Here is a 26,781-nt window from a genome sequence, read left to right as displayed (position 1 = left end):
GAGCCAACCGTCTTGAACAGGGGTCAGCAAACTTTCTCAGCAGGGGGCCGGCCCACTGTCCCTCAGACCTTGTGGGGGGCCGGACTATATTTTGGGGGGAAAACAATGAACAGATTCCTATGCCCCACAAATAACCCAGAGATGCATTTTAAATAAAAGGACACATTCTACTCATGTAAAAACATGCCGATTCCCGGACCGTCCGCGGGCTGGATTTAGAAGGCGATTGGGCCAGATCCGGCCCCTGGGCCTTAGTTTGCCTACTCCAGGGTCTTGAATGATACAGGATGCTGCCTTAGAAGCAGTAATAGCTCAAGCCATTTTTAAAAATTATTATTATTATTATTATTAGAATTTATACACCGCCCTATACCTGGGGGTCTTGGGGCGGTTCATAGAATAAAATCAAGATATAAAACCACAAAATACATAATAAAAACAAAAACAACCCAATGCCCCCCCCACAAAAAAAAACACTTTTTAAAAGGGCATAGGATGTAAATCAGAACAACCAAAGGCCTGGTTAAAAAGGAACGTTTCTGCCTGGCACCTAAAGATGTATAATGAAGGCGCCAGGCAAACTTTCCTGGGAAGAGCATTCCGCAGAGGGGGAGCCACTGCAGAGAAGGCCCCATTTTCCTGTTGCCACCCTCTGGAGGGCCTCTAAAGATGATCTCAGGGTCTGGGTAGGTTCATATGGAAAGAAGCAGTTCTTGAGGTATTGCGGTCCTGAGCAATTTATTTGCACCATTATATGCATAAAATCAGGCTCTAGGGCTCTAGCAGACCTTTCAAGTGTCCCTACTTTCCAGGGACAGTCCCGGATTTACAGAAGTTGTCTCAGTTTCTGATTTGATCCCAGAATGCCCCACTTTTCCTTAGGACATCCCTGTTTTTGTTGAAAATTGTTGGGGGGGGGGGTATTATAGGACGTCCCTATTTTCTTCAGAAAAACGTTGAAGGATATGGACTTATGTGACTCCCAAGCCAAGGAGATAAGTAACTATACCAGCTTTAGAAGACGTCGGAAGGCAGCAATGTATAGGGATTTTTTTTAAAAAAATGTCATTGTGTTTTTATATACGTTGGAAGCCACCAAGAGTGGCTGAAGCAAGCCAGTCAGATGGGCAGGGTATAAATAATACAATTATTATTATTATTATTATTATTATTATTATTATTATTATTAAGAAATAGGACATTTCAATTTTCATCATAGAAATGTTGGTGGGTATGCTTCAGGAGGCAATATCGTTAGAGGCCAGGATCCAAGGAACCATGCGATTGAGGCTGTGTCCAAGACTGTTTTGATGTACACTTTCTAGGAGTCTTTAACGTAGGCTTACTACTACTACTGAAGGAGCTACACTAGTGGCGTTCCACTTTGGGGAATGAGTTACTCTGGGAGCCACGACAGGCAAGAACGTTATTTTCTCGAAGTCTTTTTTAATGCTTGTACTCTATTCTATTCTATTCTATTGCATCTGCATTGTAAGCCACCATGTGGAGATAACTGGACACACACAAAAAAGCAGAATATGCACCTTTAATGTGGATAAATAAATGGATGTAGCAAAGTGTTCTGAAACAGAAGGGACTTTCAAAATTACTTTTGTAACATGGCTCTGCTGGTTTCCTTGTTTCCTTGCTTGCTTGTAAAAAAGGGGGCGGGGGTTAAACAGTCCCATGGGAAGTGTCCAAGCTATAGTTCTGTGGGTTCCAGACAGCAGCAAAGATCCATAAAGGTATTGTAGGTTGTGTGACTTCTCAAACATTGGAAGGAATCAAACACAACTGCAGAAGAGCAAAGAAAAAAGCAGCTGCAAAAATTGGTGCTCTGCAGTGCCTCAGGGGGAAAATCAAGGCACATTTAATAGTTATTTGGAAAATTTATATAATGCTTAATTGCAGTTCATCTCTAAGCAATGAACAAGTCACTCAATCCAATGCAATAAAGGTTAGAAAAAACACCCCATGTAAAGTTTGTTTGTGGCTTCTCTAGTATGCAACTTTTGTTGTATCGGTAAAAGTTTTCAAAAGCGAGTAATCGCAACATAAGGAGTCCATCAAAAGAAACTGGAAACCATAGTCTTGACAGCTATTTTTGTGCATGTTGACTCTGACTTTGAGCAGAAGACCCCTTATGCCAGGCATCCCCAAACTTCAACCCTCCAGATGTTTTGGCCTACAATTCCCATCTTCCCCGACCACTGGTCCTGTTAGCTAGGGATCATGGGAGTTGTAGGCCAAAACATCTGGAGGGCTGCAGTTTGGGGATGCCTGTCTTATGCCATCTCACAGGCTGCTTGTGAAATTGCTCTCCAGTTGGAACTAGGGGTTGGGAGCCAGTGGTCTAGGAGCTGAATGTAGCCCCCAGACCTCTTTGTCCAGCCCTCAGAACTTCCCCCAGGCTATGCCCTTCACAATTGTAATCCCTCTTACCTAGGAGTAAGTCCCATTGAATGCAACGGGACTAACCTATGAGTAGACATGGCTAGGACTGCAAGTGCATACAGGAATGCCCTGATGGATAATTTTGGTTTAGAAAGGTGGCTTTAGGAAGGCAGGATTTTGAGAAAAGACATTGTGTGGAAAGGAGAATACTTAAGCTTTTCTTCACTTCCTATTTTTCCATGCTAAATCTTCCCACTAAGCTGTTCCATGGGACGCGAATGGCGCTGTGGTCTAAACTACTGAGCCACTTGGGCTTGCCGATCAGAAGGTCGGTGGTTTGAATCCCTGCAACGGGGTGAGCTCCCGTTGCTCGGTCCCAGCTCCTGCCAACATAGCAGTTCGAAAGCACATCAAAGTGCAAGTAGATAAATAGGTACCACTCCGGCGGGAAGGTAAACGGCGTTACCATGCACTGCTCTGGTTTCGCGAGAAGCGGCTTAGTCATGCTGGCCACATGACCCGGAAAAACTGTCTGCGGACAAACGTCGGCTCCCTCAGCCAGTAAAGCGAGATGAGCACCGCAACCCCAGAGTTGTTCTCGACTGGACTTAACTGTCGGGGTCCCTTACCTTTACCTTTTAAGCTGTGCCATGCCCACCTCATTCAATAATTCTAGATGCATGTTTACTCAGTTGATGCATCATTTCATATTTTGGCATCTAACATGTAGCTTGCCTGTGACCGTCAACATAGAAGACTTGAGGATTAGGCCTATACATGTATTTTGAACAGCAAGTGTCACTTGTAGTTAAATGGGTGACATTACAATGGTTAGTTTAGGGTTGTGCAGAATGCAATGCGTTATATTTTATTAAAACCCCCACAAACTAATACTTATTACAATATAAAGATCAAAATATCTAAATCCACATCTATCTAAACTATTATCAAACATGAACTGATTTCAGAGGTTAAAGTGTGCCAACGTTAAATTAAATAAATTTTACGGGAAGGAAGCAAGGGATGGTGTCCAACTAAGTCTGAGTAGAACCATTAAAATTAATGGACTTAAGTTAATTATATGAGTCTAACCTGAGTATGGCTAATGTTCAATATCATCATAGTAATGATCACTGCAGAATTTGGAAACTCTGAATGGTTATGCAATTTTTCCTTGGGCATTGCAAAATCTGCCTAACTTAATGGGTGATCCATAAGGCAAAAATGACAAAAATAAAAAAAATCCTCAAAGGTGCATAATGGACTGCAAACATGACAGAGGCACCACAGATGGAATAAAGGTGAAATCACTGTTAGCATCAAGGAAGTACCCGTTGTTCCAAAATTTACAATTACCGGTAAACTTGAAGTTTCCAAAAATTCAGGAAGTTTAAAAACATACATGTTATTTTAAAAGTTTGAAATTTAGGACTTACATGCATAATAAAGATATAATAGCCAAAATTAATTTAATGAGTTGTAAAGGAAAGGAGGTTATGAAATATTGACAAAACCCAATTATTTTCTCTTTTGATAACTGCACATATTTCTATTTATGCTTTGAGCATATTCTGGTTCTTACAAGGTTCATTTTCAAACCAAGACTCATACCACAAAAATGGAACGTCCCTATTTAGATCAATGGCTATATTGGATATATATCTATATCTATATCTATCTATCTCTATCTATCTATCTATCTATCTATCTATCTATCTATCTATCTATCTATCTATCTATCATCTATACACACACACACAGTGGGATCCACAACTCAGATAAGTGAAAGGATTGGGTTTAAAACTTAAGTCTCAAGGGGAAACCAAGCAATGTGCAAACCCGAAGAATTGGGCTATAAACTTAGTCTGGAGGGAAATCCAAGCATTTTGGATTAACTGAGCTGCAGAGAAAGTTGCGTATTTGTGAGTAAAGGGTTCAGGGCTCTTATGCCACAAATGGAACACAATACTACCTTCAGGGATTTTAATAAATGTAGGGAATACTGCAAGCAAAAGAGTTGCTGTCCAAATAGACTGACATACACAGGCCAATGTAGCCTCTAATGACAGAGTAAGATAATGACAGGCCCCACTCAAAATCAGCAGGAAGAGGGAGATCAATCTTGGCAGAGTGAAGGAAAAATGCTGGCTTTCTTCATGTTAGCTCATCTCATACATATCTGTCTTCAGCTGCTGCCCAGTACTGTGGTGCTCTGCATTAACTACACAGTGGATCAATAACAATTACACCTTCTCAAAAACATGACACATAGCAGGATTGGGTTGACATTTCACTTAGGCCAACATTGATCTCAGTGCATCTGATTCCAGCCCTAAATTCAAGTCAGGCCTGGGTCTAGTTGGAATAAACACAGAGTGTGTGTGTGTGGGGGTGTGTGTGTGTGAAACAAAAGAGGAAACCAGCTGCTTGGCTTGGATGTAAAACGGCACGTTTATCCCATGTTACGCTACATTTGCAATCTACTATTCTTCCTGTTGCTACTAGAAAATCTGTAAGTTGATCAAAGGCTATTAAAAAAAAACAACCTCCAAAAAACACGGATTACTCACCGTGACATCAATGTTGATAACATCACCATCTTGGAGAGGGCGGCTTAAGCATCGTCATAGGAGGGGGGAAACAACAACAACACATAATGGTGATGACAGGCAGTTCTCAATAAGGAAATGTAAGAAAGCACACACGAACACGCACATAATCACATATACACCTAAACAAAAGTAAGAGGAGCGAACATAATTGAGTAGAACGGGGAGGAGGTAGATGGAATCGTCTTTAAGCTCCCAGCAGTTCAAAAGAATCCCAAACAAATAAATGGGATAAAATATTATCATATTAAAATAATATAAAAGGCAAGAAACGAAAATTATAACCATGATGATCTCATCACAATTACAAGACTGATGGTTGGCACCTTTTACTTTGTGAAGAGGCAATATTAATTAATAATTAGCTATATATGGGGGGTATAATCTTTTTTTTTAAAAAAAATCCACCTTTAGGCAATATAATTTTTCTTTTGAGTGATTTTCTCTCTCTCTTGGATGATAACGCCCCATAGCCTGCTGGGAAGAGATGGCAAAGCACTAATCATTGTTTTTATTACTGCACACCTTCCTTATGTGCCAACATCATTTTCTTACAGCGTGACAACCAGCTGTATTAAGACTTTTTTTTGGGTAGCATTCAATGATACTGCTGCGGACACTGGGTGACATTCACCAAGCATGGCTGCTGTGAAATCTCTATTAAGGAAGAAGCTTCCGTACAGACCCATTGAATTAAACATATATATATGTGGCAATGGCATTGGGTGGATTTAAAGCATCATGCATTTATATTGTATAAAATATAAAAAGAAATACACACTGTACTAGCAAAATATTTCAATTCTGCAACGGGAGGGAAAAGAAACAAGAACTCGGAGTACCTGTCAGGAATCCCATGGCACATCACATTGTTGACTGAGGTACAAACAGATTTTGGAAAATTTCCATAGCCCAGAGGTGATGGGTAGGCATCTTGCCTGATTATTTCATGGTGAACCAAGCAATCTATTTCTTCTGTAGTCATGCCAACCTGAAAGATTGTGATTTAAAATTTGCAATGAATTAAGTGCCTGGTGGGTCCTGCATATGGAACACGATAAAAGGAATGCTTTTAACAAGAAACTAGAGCCACCACACAGCTTGTGCCCCTGACAAAAATTAGCTTCCTTGAAGAACGGTTCGATACCAGGCGCCTGTTATGGGAAGCACTTGGTCACTTCCAGAAGAAAAGCAAATGAGTAGCTCGGGATTTTGGACCCTTGGGCAAGACTGCTCTCCAACAGGCAGCCCAGTGGCCACAGGGACATCAAAACATAAGGAAGTTGCCTTGTACTGAGTACTTATCTATGTAGCTTACCATCGTCGACACAGACTGTTAGTATCTCTCCAGGGTTTCAGCCCTACCAGGAGAGAATTGGAACTGGACCTGGGACCTTTTGTATGCCAATTAGCTTCTGGGCCCAATTAAAGGTGCTGTTTTTGACCTATTAAGCCTTTAACTGCTGAGGACCGCAACATGTCAAGGACCCCCATATAAACTGTCCTGGACTCTGCTTCCATCATCTTAGGCCCTTCTTTGTGTGGCACCTCCACGCATAGCTGCCAAGTCTCCTGTTTTCCCTGGGAAATCCCTGTTTTTCCAGCAGTTCCTAGCTGAAAAAACGGATTTTTTTTGTTTCCCCCCGGTTTATTCTGGCGTGGTGGCCATTTTGGAACTGGGCGGAGCATGCTCAGAAGCGACTTTTGATGCTGCTCTGCCCAGTTCCAAAATGGCTGCAGTGCGACTTCTGGCACGGCGGCCATTTTGGAACTGGGCAAAGCAGCATCAAAAGTCACTTCTGAGCATGCTCCGCCCAGTTCCAAAATGGCGGCAGCGCTACTTCTGGTCTGCTATTTCCGCCCGGTCCCTTATTTCTCTGACAGCAACTTGGCAGGTATGCCTCCACGAGGCCCAGAGGCCGGCAACATGAGAACGGGCCTTTTCTGTGGTGGCTCCCTGTTTGTGGAATGCTCTCCCCAGATTGCAAATTGAGGATTCTCTCACGTGACCTCTGTTCTTCCTGGAAGGTCCGTGCAAAGTGAGAATAGCAGCACTGTGGGGTTGGCGGGTGCTTTGCTAGTCTTGGGGTCCCAGCTAATTCCCAACAATGCCACCCTCTTGGGAGTCACCCCCAACACTGCCTAAATTTCATCCTTACCACATATTTACCATTTGCCTTCCCAGGCCACTTCCATGCATCTGCTTGGAAGCAGATTCCTTGGTGCAGGTCCTGCGTTTTTGTTACGTTACTCTATAAAATGCCATGTATACACTGATAGTGCTATATAAATAATGAACCGCAATATGGCATTTGCATTTTCCTGGAGAGCCATTTTCTCCTCAACAGCTTTAGACAAAAGAATTTCCTGTTCCAAACTTCTCTCTACAGTACAATCAAAATTATTTCCCTCTGTATATGCTAGCACCACATTCAAAATCGCAACGCCACTTTAATATTTCAATTCATACTTGGGAACAGTTTGTATAGCAATGTAAGCAGCCCTGACTACAATACAATTTAAACCTGTATTAGCATTTCCATTTTGACACCCTGGTTTCAGACACCTATCATTTCTAGAAACTTCCATTTTTCTGGCTTGGATTTTCCAGATTCTGTTTTATACTGGAGCTGATTGTTTCCAGTAAGAATTTGAGAGGAGGAAGAAGAAAGCTCTGGACCATTTTTGAATATGAGTAAAGTGGAGGAAAATATACACTTTAAATATTATCATTACAACTCTTTTCCCCAGAACAGAACCAGCTGTGAAATGGCGAGGGTTGAAAGTTGAAATTTGGTAGGAAAACCTCCCTCATTGTCAAGAAGTGCCTTTGAGTGTTCCTGTGAAAATTGGTTGTGATTTGAATGAGCTATAAGCCTATGAATACGACACTTTAGCAAAGGCACTATGATAGGTATAAACTTTCAGTCCCTTACTTTGGTTTCTAGCCATACGCAGCAGCTCTCAACACAGCAAAAAGATTTAGGAAATCAGGTCACACTGTAACTGTGCCTGAATTCCTTCTTCCACGTGAAATGGGCATAACAGTTGAGGTTTGGAGGTTACAATGATGTATGTGGTAGTACATCAGGTGCTGCAATGGGTTTAAGCCGTTCAAGGAACCGATTACAGTTCTTTCGCTCTGGATAGAATTCCACCACTGCGGAAGATGGGCAATGACCTCGCTGCCTTTGGGCAGAGAGGGAAGCTAAAAATAAATAAGACAGGCATACTTTGTCTTCACTGACGTACAGCACTGAAAACGCATGACCCAACGATGGCTGTTGTGATTCTAACAACAGGCACTTCAGCAGGTTCAGTTTCTATCCCAACACTGCTACAGATGCAAGCATGGTTTGAGGTGTGGACCTAGGAAACCAGGGTGCCATCTGCAATATACATTTAAAGCAGTAATCGTGACACTTTAAAACATCATGGTTTCCCTTCAAGACTCCTGGGAACTGCAGTTTGTTAAGGGTATTGAGAGGTGCTGGGAGACACCAATTCACCCCACAAAACCACAATTTTCTGAGTGGTTTAACAGCCATTCCCTCTTTTCAGGCAACTCTAGGATTTGTAGCTCTGTGTGTGCGGGTGGGTGGGGGGAGTCTCCTAACTCTCAGCACCTTTAACAAACTGCATTGATTCCTGTGGGGGGGCCAAGTTCCTATTTCAATCTCTATCTGTTTCCTCTTTGCTTTGTTTTCCCTATAAACTTTCCCCAGTTGCTATTTGGGCAGTATAGTTTTATGAGGCTCAAGGGGCAATTTTCAACAAAAAAGGAGAAGTGTAGGGGAAAGTTTGTCCATCTTTCTTTTCTCCTTTACAGCAGAGCTTTCCAAACTTTTCAGGTTGGTGACACACTTTTTAGACAAGCATCATTTCTTGGCACAGTGATTCAGTTTTACTATCAAATCAGAGGTTAAACTAACCCATTTCCAGCCATGGGAGGAGCGTGGAGAGCAGTGCAGCCCACACACAGTTTGGAAAGCTTTGCTTTACGGCATTCTTATCAATTTCTTCCAGTTAATTCTAGATATCACTCCTCCTAAGAGCAAACTCGGTGTTTCTGTGTGCCAACATGCATGGCATCAAAATGAGGCTACTGAAAAACAAGAGAGAGTTATTAGCATGCCTGGGTGCAGTGGAGAGGGGATTCTAGCTTGATGCCTTGCCCATTGGAGCGCATGAAATCAGGGTTGCCATACGTCCAGAATTTCCCAGACATACCCAGAATACTGTAGTTGGAAGCAGTGTCTAGGCGGAAATCTGTTGTTGTTTTTAATTGCTTTTATTTTTTATCTATGTCATTTTAAATTGTGGTTGATATTAATGCTGTATTCTTAGTTTTAGATTTTATGATTTATGTGGAAATTGTATTCCATTTGGCTGCGTACTTTTTGATTTGTTTTGTTTATTGTTTATGACTTTTGTTATGTTGGTAATTATTTAAATCTTGTCATGTTGTAAGCCGCCTTGAGCGTTGTTTTAACTATGGAAAGGCGGCATACAAATAAAATGAATGAATGAATGAATGAATGAAATCGCCAAAATGTCCAGGAAACTCCAGACATATGGCAAGCCATGTTGGCAGCGTTGTTTTTGCTGATTTCCCTAGAAAATAGCTCAAAATAGGCAATTTTTAAAAGCGATTTTGCTTTGTGTCTAAATTTTGATTTTTTTTGAAATATGGCAACCCTATTTAACATCTCTATGAGACCACTGGGAGAGATTGTCTGGGGACCTGGAATGTGTAGTCATCAATATGCTGAGGATGCATGGCTCATTTTCATCTTCATCTGATACCAAGGAAACTGTTGACATTCTGGATCAGTGTTTTGGCAGTTGTGATGGGTGGGGTGAGGACTAATCACCTGAAGCTTAATCAAGACAAGACAGAGGTGCTCCTCCTGGCTGTGTGGGAACAGGCTCTGGAATAGGGATTCAAACTGTTTGGGATGGGGTAGCACTCCGCCTGAAGAACTGGTTTGGAGGTACTCCTGAATTTACCTTGCTCCTGGATTCTCAGGAGGTGACCGGAGTACCTTTGTCCAGCTTAAACTGGTGCATCAGCTACGTCCATTCCTGAGGTGGTCTGACCTATGTAGTTGCATCTAGACTGAATTTCTGAAATGCATTAGACACAGTTGCATTCACACATCACTCAGTCTAAGCCGTGCTTTGGCGCTATGCCGTGGCGTAGCGTGTGGGGCGGTTGCCCCGGGTGCAAAATTGTTAGGGGGCACAAAATTTCAACACCCAGTGCTGCCTCAATACAGCTGCACGCTTCTGTTGCTGGGATTTGTTGGAAATGGCTTTTCCATGTGAACCAGGAAGTGACCTCTCCAGACAACAGAACAACTCTTCTTTTCTTATCTCTGCGACTGTGATCTCCTGGGTGATGCAGAGGCCATTAGGCTGTTGAATGTGCATGCATACTCCGTCAGTTTCCTTCCTTCCTTCCCTCCCACCCCACCCCCTCCGTGCGGGCCTGGGCCCTGGCAACCCATGCTACGCCCCTGGCAGCATGTGGATGAGTCAGAATAGGCAGTAGCAAGTGTCCGCATGCGCACTCCCCTCTTCTCTTCCTGCTGGCTAAGAGGACTTCTCCAGAGTATAGTTTCAAATTTTAAGAATCCCAACTTAGTGTTGTGTTCAAACCTGATTTAAAGCTAGTTTAGCAAGCCAGCTTCATAACCCATGGGTTTGAAGTTGGCTTGTTAGAAAACAGAGTTATTTTTCTCCCCTCTTCCCATGTTCAGCCTGTACTCAACATTGATGTTTTCACCTTTGGAAGATCAGCAAAATGTGTCAAAACCACCCTTTCACGATCAGCCTGGATAGCTCAGTTGGTTAGAGCATGGTGCTGGTAACGACAAGGTTGCAGGTTCGATCCCTGTATGGGACAGCTGCTTATTTGGACTAGATGATCCTTGGGGTCCCTTCCAACTCTGATCTATGTATTTTCTTTTATCATTAAAACATATTTCTCCTTGGGCCTCTTCATTCATATCTTTTGCTTTTTGCTTTGGTACCCAAACCAGGTGCGGACACCATGTTCTTGTTCTTTGCCCTGGCTCCCATTTCCCTGTAATCTTCACTAGAAACTTATTTGGCTTATATTTAAAGCTCATTATGCTCCTGCTATATCTTCTCTCTACGCCGCCTTCATATCTTCACGGCAGTCCCGATCCCCATCTCTTGTTGCACCATATTGAGTGCCCTTGAATCTGTTGGCAGTAACTCCACAGGGTCTGCCCAAACACAATCAGCTGAACAGGCATTTCTATTTTTATAATCTTCAAGAGAGCTTCTGCAAATGAGAGATCAGGCCCACCGGTTGCATCTTCTACCACAGGGTCCCTTTCCCATGAAGACCAATGAAACACAAACTGCAAGATTATTCGTCACAAGTCTGCTACACTAAGAAGGAGGCCTGCAATTTCAGAGATTGGACTAGAGGGCCTTTTGGTCCATGGATTTTTATATATTCATTATGGCCACAGATGTAACAGATTCTCCAGTCTGCAATCTGGGAATGGTGTCCTCATCAGGGCCAGCTCTACAATTAGAGCAGCTGCCTCAGGCAACAGATTTTGGGTGTCATGAAAGAGCAGCAAACTGCTAAGTCATTTAATTTCTGATTATAGTATAATTACTGCCAGGAAGGGGGGAAAGTGCTTGTGGGATTTTCTGGCTCAAGTGCCAGAATAACTCAGCCAGCCCTGAGTATTATGCGACTTGACTTGGGTTGGCTGTGCCCCTCAGTTTACACTTAAACCGGTGTCAACACGACTTGCAATCTGACACTGTTACGGGGGTTGTTTTGTTTTTAATGCTATAATGCATTTATATTTACGTTTCTAATTTGTTGTAAAGTGCTTGGAGGCCTTCCGATAACAAGTGACTAACAAGTCTAAATAACAATCATAGGTCTTACTCCTGAGTAGGGATGCACAAGATGGTAGCCTTCGTGCTACTGGTATTAACCCTGCCTGCTCGAAAAAGGAAGTCATGATAAGTTCAATGGGATTTACACAGTGTACACAAGATACCTTTAAAGCATGTCTCTCCCCAAAATAACCCTTGAAGCAGGGCCGGCCCTACGGCCAGGCTGGGTGGCGCAGGGCGCCATGGTGCCGGCCCGCCAGGGGGCGCATCGCAGCTGTGCCCGCCGGCCGCTCTTCCGCACAGCAGCGCCCTCGGCAGTAGCGCTGTGCGCTGAGCCCACCCGTCGCACAGCAGCGCCTTCGGCAGCCGCGCTGCGCCTGCCCGCCCGTCGCGCTGTGAAACGGGGGAGACCGCCGGAGGGATCCGTTGCACCACGACGCCAGAGGTGCTTAAGACGGCCCTGCCTGAAAGATGCAGTTTATCATGGTGCTGGGAGCTGTAGCTCTGTGAGGTGTAAACTAGTTGGATGGGAGGGGAAAACATGTGCTTTAAACACATATTTGTTGTTGTTTTGTTGTTTAGTCGTGTCCGACTCCTCGTGACCCCATGGACCAGAACACGCCAGGCACTCCTGTCTTCCACTGCTTCCCGCAGTTTGGTTAAACTCATGTTCGTAGCTGTCCAACCATCTCGTCCTCTGTTGTCCTCTTCTCCTAGTGCCCTCCATCTTTTCCAACATCAGGGTCTTTTCCAGGAAGCCTTCTCTTCTCAGGAGGTGGCCAAAGTATTAGAGCCTCAGCTTCAGGATCTGTCCTTCCAGTGAGCACTCAGGGCTGATTTCCTTCAGAATGGATAGGTTTGATCTTCTTGCAGTCCATGGGACTCTCAAGAGTCTCCTCCAGCACCATAATTCAAAAGCATCAATTCTTCGGCGATCAGCCTTCACTATGATTATTGTATAATTACTGCCAGGAAGGGAGGAAAGTGCTTGTGGGATTTTAATGCACACATATAGTGTGCATTAAATGTATGTTGTAGTACACGACTTATTCCCAGGGGAGTATGCATAAGACTGAAGCATAACTGTGTTATTTTCAAGAGGTGACTAAAGGTAAAGGTAAAGGTACCCCTGACCATTAGGTCCAGACGCAGACGACTCTGGGGTTGCGGCGCTCATCTCGCTCTATAGGCTGAGGGAGCCGGTGTTTGTCCGCAGACAGCTTCCGGGTCCTGTGGCCAGCATGACTAAGTCACTTCTGACGAACCAGAGCAGTGCACGGAAATGCTGTTTACCTTCCTGCCGGAGTGGTACCTATTTATCTACTTGCACTTTGACGTGCTTTCGAAATGCTAGATTGGCAGGAGCTGGGACCGAACAACGGGAGCTCACCCCGTCGCGGGGATTCGAACCACCGACCTTCTGATCAGCAAGCTCTAGGCTCTGTGGTTTAGACCACAGCGCCACCCGCATCCCAGAGGTGACTAAAGTTGGGTGCAAATGTCTGGCTGAATAATTCACTGAAACCCACTAAAGAACCAAAACTGACTTCCAAAAATACAGTCTGTATCGAAGTGATGTTGACATGGCACTGCGTTAATCCAAGCAGTATAACAAAAAATATTTATAAAGGGGAAATATTAATATTATTAATTAATATAATCAATTAATATTAATATTATTAATCTTATTAATTTGAGTGGACTAAAATATTTTAAAATAAAAACATACAGACATGCACAGACTGTATAAATTGTTCTCAGAAATATACTGTACTTTCCTGTGTATAAGGTCTTTTTACTTTAAAATAAGGTTAAAAATCTGGGGGACGTCTTATACACGGATAGTACATATGCCCATTTTCTAAATTTGGGGTCCCCAAAAGCAGGGGGCGTCTTATACATGGGGGCATCTTATACACGGAAAAATACGGTAGTTAAGCTTACTCACTCGTTTCCATAGTGCCCGAAGCAACATGGAAGGCACTTGTGCTCATGCATGGAGAAGCTCACCAATTTCATTTCTACCCCAGCTGCAGCTTCCAGAGCTATGTTGCATGATCTGCTGGAAGTTCCCTGAACTTCAGAAGTTGCTTTTTTGGGGGGAGGGGGGCAGGGAAATGCTGCTGCAAAGAGCACACATGGGAAACCCCATGTGGTTCTTTGAATCTAACCTCCTGGAATTAATATGCGCAGAAGGACAAAGTTACAGCTCAGCTAATTATACTATTTCCCAGTGGGCTATAGTGAAATCTGAACAGTGCAATTCTATACACCTCTACTTGGAAGCAAGTCCCACTGGGCTCAGTCTATATCTTCTTTTGCTATACTCCTCCCCAGTAGTCTCTCCATGCAACCAAAATTCTATGTCCTATTTTTTAGGGCAGATTTATTTATTTATTTAAGCAAAATACCCTCCATTTGCCAAGTTCTTGCAAAAAGTTCTTCATAATGCTCTTCTCTTAATAAAAGGGAAGCAAACAACTTTAAAATATCCTAGAGAGACATGAAAGCACAGCAAGTGCTCCGGACATTTTGCCACGGCCTGCTTTATAAATGAGTTTGAAGCTCAAAATATGCCTGTTTAAGGCATAGAAATGGGAGGCAGAAGCAGTAAAATCGCTAAGAAAGGAGTGAGCAGCCCATTCCAATTTACATAAATGCACAGCTGAAAATTAGCAAGTATGAACAAAGGGATTTTGCTTTGTGACTAAACAATGCAGAATCTCATGTGACTTAGGACAAACATATGCAACATGGCATGTTGGAATATATATATTCAAGTAAATTGTATGTCAAACCCTAATTAAATGCTATTAGGGTTACATGTAGAGCTACAAGTGCTTTATTTACATAGCATCTAATACGTTATACACACGCCTGGTGGAAACTAGAATCCAAAGACCTTTTCTTCATTCATACAGACAAGCTCCTAGTCCCCATTTTTCCAGCTGTCAAAAAAGTTAAGTTTTCCATATTCTCCTTACATGCATGGATCTTAGTCCACCTTTCTGGAATTAGGCAACACGAATAATAATATTTTTATTTTTTTAAGTACCCTTTTGAGATACAATCAGGCAAAAGCTTTTTTTAAGGTGTAATGTTCTATTATGTTTTTATATATGCTAGAAGCCGCCCAGAGTGGCTGGGGCAACCCAGTCAGATGGGCAGGGTACAAATAATAAGTTGTTGTTGTTGTTGTTGTTGTTGTTGTTGTTGTTGTTAAACAAATGTTCTCAGCATATCTGCTTAGCTGAAACGATTCATTCTGAATTTAGGGTTCTTTTAATGCAGATTTAGAGCTGAGAGCACAACTCTCTTTTCACTATTTCAGCAAACTTTTATTATTATTTTTTAAAAAAAGGATATTTCAATACAAACCGAGAATGGCGTAACTCAAAACATGCCGAATGAAAAAGGCGAGGACTGGCCAAGCCTCCATGTGGCGGTTACCTTTAAACTCTTCCCAGCTAGAAGCAGGACATGACGGGCCAGTTGACAAGCCTGACGAAGCCCTTGAATCTGATCTTCGTTCTTAATTTCTATGTAGTCTCCCCAGCTTGGTACAATGCCTGTCGTCACATAGTCTGGTTTCTTTATGTGCTTGGGAGGGGGGGCGAAAGGATTGAAAATGGAAGATCAGAAAGAAAAAAAAGAGGATGACAATGGGATCATTTTCTCAGATAGAGCCTCCTGCTTCATGGCAGCTTGCCCTTTCGTTCGCCCTAGCGACCTTCCTAAGCCATCAGGGCAAACCCTCAAGGCTGCCTCAGTGTTTCTGCCACTGCCCTTTTGAACTTAACGTTGTCCGTTGCCAGCAACTCTTGATAGTCTGTTAACCTTACAGCATTGAAAATTCAAAATACCGCAGCTGCTTTCCACTATGAGGCTTAAAACTATCAGAAGGCTCCTCAAAGAAGCCAAACCGGCTCCCGTTTCGCCGCCCCGTTTTTTTAAAAAACAACGGTGCTGTGTTTTCGGACAAAACCCAGCGAAATCGTTCGGTTTCTTCGTGGCTATAGGAGAAATCGAGGGGGAGGAATGCCAGCTTTTTAAAATATAAGCCACAACCCACCCCACCCACCCACCCAAAACACAGGTGGGAATTCTGTGGAAAAGATTAATAATAATAATAATAATAATAATAATAATAATAATAATAATGTATTGAATTTATATACCACCCTATACCCGGAGGTCTCAGGGTGGTTCACAAAACAAAATCAAAATATAAAACCACAAAATATATAATCGAAATAAAAACAACAACCCAATAATCCCCAAATTCAGGGGGGTGACTCCAAATTCGGGCAACTCTTTACTTAATTGCTTCGCTGGACTTTACTACACAACCGCACACAGTCACACCTCATGTTACGGACGCTTCAGGTTACGTGTTTTCGGGTAGCGGACTGCGGGAAACCCGGAAGTACCGGAACAGGTTACTTCCGGATTTCACCGCTCACGCATGCACAGAAGCACTAAATATATTAAAACATAATAAAACATTAAACATTTTTTTAAAACTTCCCTATACAGGATTGCCTTCAGACAGCTCAGGGGTCGGATAACTCCATACCCTCCAACATTCCGGGATCAAATCGGAAACTGGGATGGCTTCTCTAAGATGTCCCTGGAAAATAGGGACACTTGGAGGGTCTGTGATAGCAACTTCGTACTTTTTTTTAATTAAAAAAATTATTCATTTAAAATATTTTAGTCCGCTTACAAATGCTGCCCATGGCCTTCCCGGAGTGACTTATGATATTAAAGAACAAAAGAAATGAAAATTAAAAAATCCCTGCTCATGCTGGGAAGAAAAGAACCACAAACTCCGGTTCAGCATTACAGCTGACACAGACATCGTGGTTTGTTTTGCTCCCAACAAACCATAATCTGTAGTCAAGGTTCGTTTTTGGACCGTGATATTGCCACCCACTCTTTCCCACCCCTGTACAGTGGTCCCTCGCTTAACGAATGCCCTGCTTAATGAAATTTCCGCTTAACGAAAGGATTTTTCGAGCAGAGGTTGCCTCGCTAGACGAATTCGTTTTATGAAAAATTCATCTAGTGAATCGCGGTTTCCCATAGGAATGCATTGAAATTCAATTAATGCATTCCTATGGGCAAAAAAATATTCAAAAAAATATTCAATGCATTCCTACGGGATTTGCTAGACGAATTTTTCGTTATAAGAAAAATTCAGGAATATCCTGAACTGACAGCACACCGTTTGTATCTTTGCAATGTTGTGAACGGGCAAAAGAATAACCTTGGGAACTGGCTATTTATAGATGGAGATATTCTAGGATTGTGGATTTTATTGTTGCTAGAGAAAGTAGAAGAGTGCGTTAATTAATGAATAAATAAAAAAGGTGTGGGCCCTGGCAGTGAATACAATTAGGCTTGGACCCCCGGGCAAACCCTTGTTCAGATTTTACGTTACCCTGCAGGCTTTGCTTCATCCGTTTGAAGCTATTTGCTCTCCAGGGACGTTTAGTGCAAGGCACGCTCTCTTCCTGCGTAGTGCTGCAGTTTGGATATGTGGCTTTACCTGCGGGGCGGGCGGGACTGGGGTGCACTGTTAGTCTTGACTTTGGACAGAGGGTGAGGCCTATTTCTCAATGAAGTGGTAAGCCTGTGACCGGGCTTCTGTTGCCTCTACATAGACAGCAAGCCTGTCGGGATAAAGGCTAGGCTAGAACTCTTCTCTCCAACATGCTAGTTTTATATAAATAGGGTTTTTGTTTTTTTGTACGGAGGAACATTCAATCATATGATTTATCAATCTCCAGCCTTAAACTGTAGAGTCCAGACATTCTATATAAATCAAGGGTGGAGAATCGCAGGCCGACAGGCCATTCTTGACTTGCCAGAGGTTCTAGTTTTGCCTACAAAGGCACTTCGCCAACACCATGCCCACTGAAGATGCCGGCAACAGACAGACAACACGGTAATGTTAGCAAAACAATGAAAAGGTAAACAACCGTGAAGTGCAAATATTTAAATGTATATGCACCAACAACCTTCACCTATGCAAAGAGATTCAAAAATGTGTACAAAATCTCATGCTCGAAGTCTTAAAAGTCCGGTATAAAGTGCAATAATCAAGTCCGATAATCAAGTGCTACGATGTATCGTGCGTTCTTATCTCTTCCGACGGGCGGCTAGCTTCTTCCCCGTTTCACAGGAATGGTTTCCTCAGGGGGCGGACTCTTTCTAAGGTTCATGTGTAAAAGCTTAACAAGACTACCGAAGCTCACAATTCTCAAAGAATCTTTATTATCGGACTTGATTATTGCACTTTACACTGGACTTTTAAGACTTCGAGCATGAGATTTTGTACAGTACACATTTTCGAATCTCTTTGTATATGTGAAGGTTGTTGGTGCATATACATTTAAATATTTGCACTTCACGGTTGTTTATCTTTTCATTGTTCCACCTGAAGATGCCAGCTGCTGGGCAGGAAGACAGGGGTCCAATCTTGCCCTGCCTGCATGCCCTGTTCCCAGCATGAAACAGTATCATGCTGTAGAGGCAGTAGGATGCAATCTCCACACATCAGCTGATCAGCAGAGATTAAGACCTGCTCAAAAGCACTGTTTGCAGCAGCTCACATGCTTTTCTTGGAAGTGGGTAGGCGGCAGTGGCTGCCACTGGCTCACAGAAGAGCACGAGCATCTTCAAATACTTCTTTTGAGAAGCACTTTAAGGCAACTCCTGTGTTCCTGTTTCAGCTGAAGTGCGAGGGCTGCATTTCATTTCAAGGAAAATGGGGAGGGATGCTTCAAACAGCACTTTTGCAACGCAGCCCTAAGCAGATTTGCTCTCAGTGGATGTGAAGGGAGAGCCATCCTGCAAAGCACTGAGCTTGGGTGTAACAAGAGGGATCTCTCTCATGCAACCAAGCCCAGTGCTATGCAGGATCACTGCCCCCCCACCCCCACCCCCGCTGCCCGTCACCAGCTAATGCAAGTGAGAGCAATCCTTCTTGGTGCAGGTGTGCAAAATAGTTCTCTTACACACCCAGACTCAGCGCCAAGCAGGATCCCCACCACCCCACACCATGTTGAGAAGGGAAGGCGATCCATACGTCCTGAAAATGGCGTCCAGGGGATCTTTCGGAACTTAGCAAAATCTGGGGAAACTTGGACATATAGCAACAGGGGTGATTTCTTGCCAAAATAATGATTTCTTTCTCAGCGTGGGCCTCCCTCCCTGGTGCCCTTGGATGTTGCGCTCTGTCTCTCTCTCTCTGGATTCAGCTATACAGCTGCAAATAAAATGTTTTAAGTGTGTTTTAAGTGCAATATACAATGTGATGCTAGATGGCGATTTCTTTGATCTGCATCACTGAAGGCATTTCAGAAAACAGGCAAGCTTCCTGGTTCCACAATCTCTGCAAACCAGTTTTTGGCATTTCATCTGGCACCACATTTATAGATAAATTAATGCACCTGTGCTACTACTCACCCCTGAGATTTCTGAAAACATCTAAGACATTACAATTCCCACCATCCCTGATCACTGGTCCTGTTAGCCAGGGATCATGGGAGTTGTAGGCCAAAATATCTGGAGGGCCGCAGTTTGGGGATGCCTGATCTAAGATGTAGATACTAATTTACTTTCCAGAATTCAGAGCTTGCATAACAGAAGCTAGTAGTATCCAGAGGAAGCAATGTTAGACTTGGGATATTGATATTATAAAAGGGAGGACTCTAGGACCCTGTCAGAGCCCTCATGTCTCCTTCCCACAGCCCAGTACCTCCTTACCTGGTTTTGGGAAGGCAGTGCAAGGGCTGCAGGGGTATGTGTGTCAAATGTTGCCAAGGGCTGCCCCCCAAAAGGCTCCAAGGGCCAATTGCGGCCCCTGGGCTGCGTGTTGTACCGCCCTGCCCTAGCATGTGGGTAAAAGCAGGACAAGCCCCACCCCAAACATTCCCCATGTGCCAGCTCCATTTCCAACCTTCAGGTGTTGAGCTCGAAGGTCTGAAGGGAGGATCTAACCGTGTCATACCCGGTTTCCCCGAAAATAAGCCATACCCATAAAATAAGCCGCAGCAGGATTTCAAAGCATTTGTGCAATATAAGCCATACCCCGAAAATAAGCAATAGTGATAGGCTCAGTTCTGGAGGGCGCCAAGGAAGAGGCAAGGCTGGATGCGTAATTAAAAAATAAGACATCCCCTGAAAATAAGCCATAGTGTGTCTTCTTGAGGAAAAATAAATATATGACAGTGGCTTATTTTGGGGGAAACACGGTAGGAGTTCCCAATCATGGGGAGGCTTCTAAATGCATTTACTCGGAAACTGCAACTAATCCAGAATGCTAGACTGGCGACTGGGAACAGCTGCCAGGACCATACAACACTGGTCCTAAAGGATCTCTACACAGGTTCCCAGTACATTTTCAAGCACAATTCAAAGTGTTGGTGCTGTCCTTTAAAGCCCTAAACGGCCTTGGTCCAGTATACCTGAAGGAGCGTTTCCACCCCCATCATTCAGCCCGGACAGTGAGGTCCAGCTCCGAGGGCCTTCTGGCAGTTCCCTCACTGTGAGAACTGAGGTTGCAGGGAACCAGGCAGAGGGCCTTCTCGGTAGTGGCGCCCTCCCTGTGGAACGCCCTCCCATCAAATGTCAATGAAATAACCAAACAACTTTTAGAAGACATCTGAAGGCAGCTTTGTATCTGGAAGTTTTTAATGTTTTATGATGTTTTTATATGTGTCGGAAGCTGCCCAGATGGGCGGGGTATAAATAACGGCATAGTTAAATGAGAGTAAGCCCTATGGAAACCAATGGGACTCGTTCTGAGTAAATACCGCATATGACTGGACAACGTGTATGTCAAAACTATGAAATAGCTTGAGTTACTACTTTCAGTGAACACTGAAATTTAAAAACGGCAACCTCAACCCATACTTTCCAGGTTGCCTTTTAAAATACACCATCTCTGTATTCCAAGAAGCTACTTTCAGCAAGTAACAGGAAGGTTTACTTGATAAGATACATAGCAGGGCAGCTCACTGACCTTTTAATAAGCCTTTCAGTTTTTAGGTGGAAGCAAATAAACAAAGCTGGAGATAGACAGCAATGTTTTTTTAACTTTGCTATTTTTAAAACGTACAGTGATTCCCTCCCCTCGAGTGCAGTCAATTCACATTGACTTGACTTCTAACCAATTGCAAAATATCTTTCTTTTTTTTTAAACAACGAGACTAACAAAACAAAACAAAAAGCGCATTTGGGTTTGCAGCAGCTGAAGGAGCATCAGATTTAAACTGGCTGAGAAATTGATTTGGTGCTGTCTTTAGCATAGCAGGGAGCAGGGAACTTGGCGCACCAGCGTTCCGATATCAAATCTCAGCCCTGGTAACAAAACCATGATTCAAACTCCCAGCTGTCAAGGATGAATGTACTTGATCACTCGTGCGGTCAACCTTTATATTGACTGGAAAAAGGATCAGATAATAGAAATTACAGTACCTTAGGAACTGGATGAGCCGGAGAAACCATAGCTGGCCAGACTATGCTATAGGGAACACTTCTTTGTCTCCGGAAAAAGAGATATCTTCTTTGCTGAATGCTTGACTGCTTGTGTAAGTAGATATGATCAACTGATGAACAGAAAAGTCGCTGACGGCCAGTCGTGCAACCTGTGGATATAGATATATATAATATCTACATAAAAGGAATGATTAAATAGCATTTTACGGCGGCATTACTAAGTTACAATCATACTGAAAATACCAATGAAACCCACAACAAAACCCTATGCCCTCTAGAAATTTCTGCTTTGCTAAATCTTTTCGAGTGCAGCTTATTTACACTCACATAAGAGTTTTTGCTGGGAGGGATGTCAGTATCTTCTATCTAGTATAATAATAATAATAATAATAATAATAATAATAATAATAATAATAATACCACCCCACCCATCTGGCTAGGTTGCCCCAGCCACTTTGGGTGGCTTCCAATGCATATTAAAACATTATAACATCAAACATTATAAACATCCCGATACAGGGCTGCCTTAAGGTGTCTTCTAAAAGTTGCGTAGTTCTTTATCTCCTTGACATCTGATGGGAGGGCAGGCATCACTACTGAGAAGGCCCTCTGCCTGGTTCCCTGTAACCTCACTTCTCACAGAGAGGGAACTGCCAGAAGGCCCTCGGAGCTTGACCTCAGTGTCCGGGCTGAACGATGGGGCTGGAGATGCTCCTTAGGATGTTTAGGGCTTTAAAAGTCAGCACCAACACTTTGAATTGTGCTTGGAAACTTTGGGCTGGAGATGTTCCTTCGGGTAAACTGGGCCTAACTCCAGAATAGAAGGTTATCTAACCTTTTCAGCAGGCAGTCCCATATCAAAGAGGATTATAGCTTACTATCAGACACATTAGAATGCACCCAGAAAGGGAGAGCTGCAAAAGTCCTCCATAGTTTCCAGACAACTGTTCTTAACATGGAACCCAGTTAGTTCCTGGTGGTGATGCACCAGTTTCCCACCTCCCTGCTAATTTATCCAGGCTAATCAAAACTAATGTATGGAAGTACTTTCCCCCCTATGGTCATGGTTAAACAAGGAGCCTTATCTGGTAGGTTTCCTTTCTTTGATGAGTAGTGATTTCCTTCTTACTGACAATCATAGTTGGTCTCTAAGGTGCTGCTGAAAGGAATTTATTGATTTGTTTTGTTTTGTTTCGACTACGTCAGTCCTTCTTACTGGACACTTCTTACTCATTTATTCATATAATCATTGTTGGATGGCCCACGAGGGTCATCTAGTCCAACCCCCTGCAATGCAGGAATCCTTTGCCCAACGTGGGGCTCGAACCCGCAACCCTGAGGTTAAGACTCCCATGTTCTGTTGACTGGGCTATCCCGGCAGTTGTATTACATATCTTCAACATAAATATATCTCACTTTCATTCATCCTTTGCACGCATGTTATACACAGGACATCTGTATAACATGGTCATACAATTTTATAGAAAATGGACACATTATGGTTTGTTATATCGAATTCTACCACTCCACCCCCAACAACAAAGGGAGAGGGCGGAGTTTGGGGGAAGGAATAGCAAGGCCTGAATGAATGGTAAAAGTAAGAGTGATTTGGTTACATGCACACCACACATTTAAGGCACTGGGAACTGTAGTTTGTTAAGGGTGCCAGGAACGGGAGCTCTTTGGAAACTGAAGCTTCCAGGATTCTTTGGAGGAAGCCATGGCTGTTAAACTGCTATAAATGCACTTTAAATGTTATTTGCTAAAAATGTATGGAGAGAGAGAGAGAAAGAGAGAGAGAGTTTTAGAAAATGTTGGGGGGAAATTTGTCTCTGTTTTTTTGGTTCTACCTGTTTCCCCCGCCCCCTACAAAATACAGCCTTTGTAGCTATGGTACAGACATTTTCCCTCACATTTGTAAAATATTTGGCTTCTTTTATACTCTCCCCCCCCAACCCTTAGTATTCCATAGAACATGTGAAATGCAGACGCCTGTCCTTCGCCCATTTATTTTAATTAGAACAGTGGGGCACTCCTTTCAGGAGCCCAAAAATTACAGAACAAAAGCCCTGGCTGAATAGGAGCTGCCATTTTAAGAATTTCTGCAGGGTTCATAATGTTCTTTCCAGATTTTGACAAGTGGCAAGTAAGCGAAAATTGCTTAGATTTGTATAGCACCTCAAGGGACAACAGAGGCCCAACACATTACCAGCAACTTTCTCCTCTCCATTATCCCAGAAGTATAGTATATGGACTAATGGCGCAGGGACACAGAGGGATGACTTAAATCCAGCTCTCGCAGACGAGCCTGAAATATACTGAGCGCGCTCTGTCTGGTAATTAGGGGGGGGGGCGAGGGCTACCTCTTGTGTGGTTCGGAGAGATTTTGCAAGGGCTGCTATGTCGTGGAGGGACTTGTGTAAAAGGCAGTGAGCCCAACGGACTCATTTAAACACCTGTCCTGAACATGTGCAACAGTTCACAGGTCTGCCAGGAAGCCAGAAGTAGATACATAATCACTCATGGAAAGATGCCCACATGAGCCATGGAAGAGAAACATAAGTAAAATAAAATAAAATCAAAATGAACCGCCAACCTTCTGATCGGGAAGCCCAAGAGGCTCAGTGGTTTAGACCACAGCGCCACCTGCGTCCCGGTGGAAGAAACACATATCAGCCCAAAGGCATTGCAGAGTGTAGCCCCAAATAAGTAAAACTTGGCACATACAATTACGAAGACATAAGGAGCTGTATTCAGCAGTGTAGTGCTCAAGGGAATCATCAATGCATGCAAGGGGACTTTCTATCCTGTCCCCTCCAAGCTGAGGCTCCCTCCTGGCTCCCCCATTTCAGTGTCTTTCATGTGGTCTTTGCTCCTCTGTCATGTATGGGAGAAGCTATATATATATTTTTAAAAAAGGTGTCTGAACATTCCGTCAGTGTGCCTGTAACCTAGGCTTAAGGGGCCATATGGCGAATAGCATTTATATCCCAGTTTCTAACACTGACTGCAACCAGCTTGGACATCCGTCTCTCTCTCTCTGCCCCCGGAGACTGGTGGCAGTGAGAAAGAAGAACGGCAAATGCCTGCCTGCTCGTTGGCTCTCTGCCTGGCAAGCAAGTGGGTGGCAGCAGCAATAAGGAGGGAGAAGAGGAGCAGCAGGAGCAATTAGTAACCGAGGGAGTCTTGCCAAACGGTCCTCCAAAACCTGGAGGCAGCACTGCCCAAGCTAATGCCAAAACCACTGTCTGGTCTCCCACCAGGACAACAGAAGCATCTTCCAGGGTGAGCTTTGCTCCTGCCATACTCTCCCACCTCTTCTTAATTGGGACTGCCTCTTCTAACCTCCTCTCTTCCATTCTCGTTGCTGCAACTATAGACCAGTCCCCTCTTGTGTACTCTGCACTAGAATAAAAAGTGGAATTATTACACACAGCAGCCCAAATTCTATGCTAATTCTCTCAGTTTGCATTATTTGTTCTGCTAACCATGGGTGGGGTAAAGCTATACTGTATATGACATACCAAGTTACTGCAGTAGAAAGCCCTGCTTAGATCTCTTAAGGACATAGAATCAGCTCTAGTGGATCAGAGCAAAGGCTGATCTAGTTCAGCATTTTACCCCCACAGTGCTAACCAGATGACTGCTAACCAGACAGCATCACTAGCCAAACTTTGACGCAATTCTCACCTCCCATTCACCCGGCATCCTCCTGGCATGTTTGTCAATGCCTGGCTTACCTTACAATGACCTCCCCAACCCAAAGAGGGATTATGCACCCTACATGTGCAAAAGAAGGCTGGCCACAAGGGTCCTAGTGTTGAATCTAGCAGTTTGGGATGCACACACTGGTTCTATTTTGACCCTACATTGAGAAACGACTGCCCAAGAGATATCTAGCATGGTCACCCCTGATGGTGCCTATCACCTGGTTGGAGGAGTCAGTACCGCTGGCTCCCATGAAGGAGTAGAGGGAGGCAGGGAAGCATCCCTCAAAATCAATTCTTGTCCACTCAGCTTTGTAGTGGTGTGTGCCTAACAATGGGATGCCTACACCATTGCCAACATACTGTGGATGTGATCTGCACTGGTGGATCTATGGCTGCTTGCTTCAGTACTGAAAGGTGCATATGTTACCTAACATCTATGCTGATGTTGTTTAGTCGTTCAGTCGTGTCGGACTCTTCGTGACTCCATGGACCAGAGCACGCCAGGCACTCCTGTCTTCCACTGCCTCCCGCAGTTTGGTCAGACTCATGTTCGTAGCTTCGAGAACACTGTCCAACCATCTCGTCCTCTGTCGTCCCCTTCTCCTTGTGCCCTCAATCTTTCCCAACATCAGGGTCTATTCCAGGGAGTCTTCTCTTCTCAGGAGGTGGCCAAAGTATTGGAGCCTCAGCTTCAGGATCTGTCCTTCCAGTGAGCACTCAGGGCTGATTTCCTTCAGAATGGATAGGTTTGATCTTCTTGCAGTCCATGGGACTCTCAAGAGTCTCCTCCAGCACCATAATTCAAAAGCATCAATTCTTCGGCGATCAGCCTTCTTGATGGTCCAGCTCTCACTTCCATACATCACTACTGGGAAAACCATAGCTTTAACTATCTGGAGCTTTGTTGGCAAGGTGTTGTCTCTGCTTTTTAAGATGCTGTCTAGGTTTGTCATTGCTTTTCTCCCAAGAAGCAGGAGTCTTTTAATTTCGTGACTGCTGTCACCATCTGCAGTGATCATGGAACCCAAGAAAGTAAAATCTCTCACTGCCTCCATTTCTTCCCCTTCTATTTGCCAGGAGGTGATGGGATCAGTGGCCATGATCTTAGTTTTTTTGAGGTTGAGCTTCAGACTATATTTTGCGCTATAGCAAATATGAATAAAAATATTCAGGCCCAGGCTGTGGTCTCATGCACGCTCACTTGCAACTGCGAGTAAGTTCTGCTGAACACAGTGTGACTAACTTGCGTGTAATGCATGGCATTGCACTGCGACTAACTTTAGAGTCTGTTATGAATCAGGCCGCGCTGATTCGTTCATCACAGAAGTGTATTTCTGCGTTTCTCTATCTAAGAAGGAGTTTGCTGTCAAGCCAGACCATGCATAGACATTTAACTCAGCCAGCAAAGTCCAAAAATTAGAGAACTGGACTTAAGGTTTAATCCCTGCTCAGACATAGATCCTGCCTTTGTAAAGTCATGCATTTTTTGGCTGAGTTGCTGTAAATATGAGTAAGGGTGGTAAAGCAGCTCACAAAGACTTTATAAAGTGCTTAATTCCCAAGTACCCAAACTGAAACAATGGGTGTCTTTTTCCTTTCCACAATGTGGCTCTTGACAATGACCGCAAACTCAGTATTCAAAGTTCTCTTAAACTTTCACCACTTTTCCA

At 43.6% G+C, this 26,781-nt stretch overlaps 1 protein-coding gene and 1 non-coding gene across 6 annotated transcripts in view; one reads left to right on the top strand and one right to left on the bottom strand.

Moving 5' to 3' along the window:
• The window catches only part of METAP1D (methionyl aminopeptidase type 1D, mitochondrial), a 106,614-nt gene that overhangs the window by 30,925 nt on the left and 48,908 nt on the right, over positions 1–26,781 (bottom strand). For 4 of the 5 annotated variants that reach the window (XM_035135296.3, XM_088657969.1, XM_088658059.1 and 1 more), the window contains 4 exons: positions 21,381–21,550; positions 15,345–15,494; positions 5,846–5,994; positions 4,965–5,007 (listed from right to left, as the gene is read on the bottom strand). In XM_035135296.3, coding sequence (XP_034991187.3) covers positions 4,965–5,007; positions 5,846–5,994; positions 15,345–15,494; positions 21,381–21,550 — 512 coding nt within the window. The remainder of the gene's footprint in view (positions 1–4,964; positions 5,008–5,845; positions 5,995–15,344; positions 15,495–21,380; positions 21,551–26,781) is intronic. The other variant, XM_035135303.3, reaches the window with a different exon arrangement.
• On the top strand, positions 10,838–10,911 carry TRNAT-GGU (transfer RNA threonine (anticodon GGU)). Its single transcript has one exon. It is a non-coding gene; the product is annotated as a tRNA-Thr (tRNA).

The sequence above is a fragment of the Zootoca vivipara genome, chromosome 1 (assembly GCF_965207765.1).
Source record: "Zootoca vivipara chromosome 1, rZooViv2.hap1.1, whole genome shotgun sequence".
In the NCBI taxonomy this organism is placed as follows: Eukaryota; Metazoa; Chordata; class Lepidosauria; order Squamata; family Lacertidae; genus Zootoca; species Zootoca vivipara.
The sequence above is the reverse complement of the archived record's forward strand: the minus strand, read 5'-3'. Positions and strand labels throughout refer to the sequence as shown.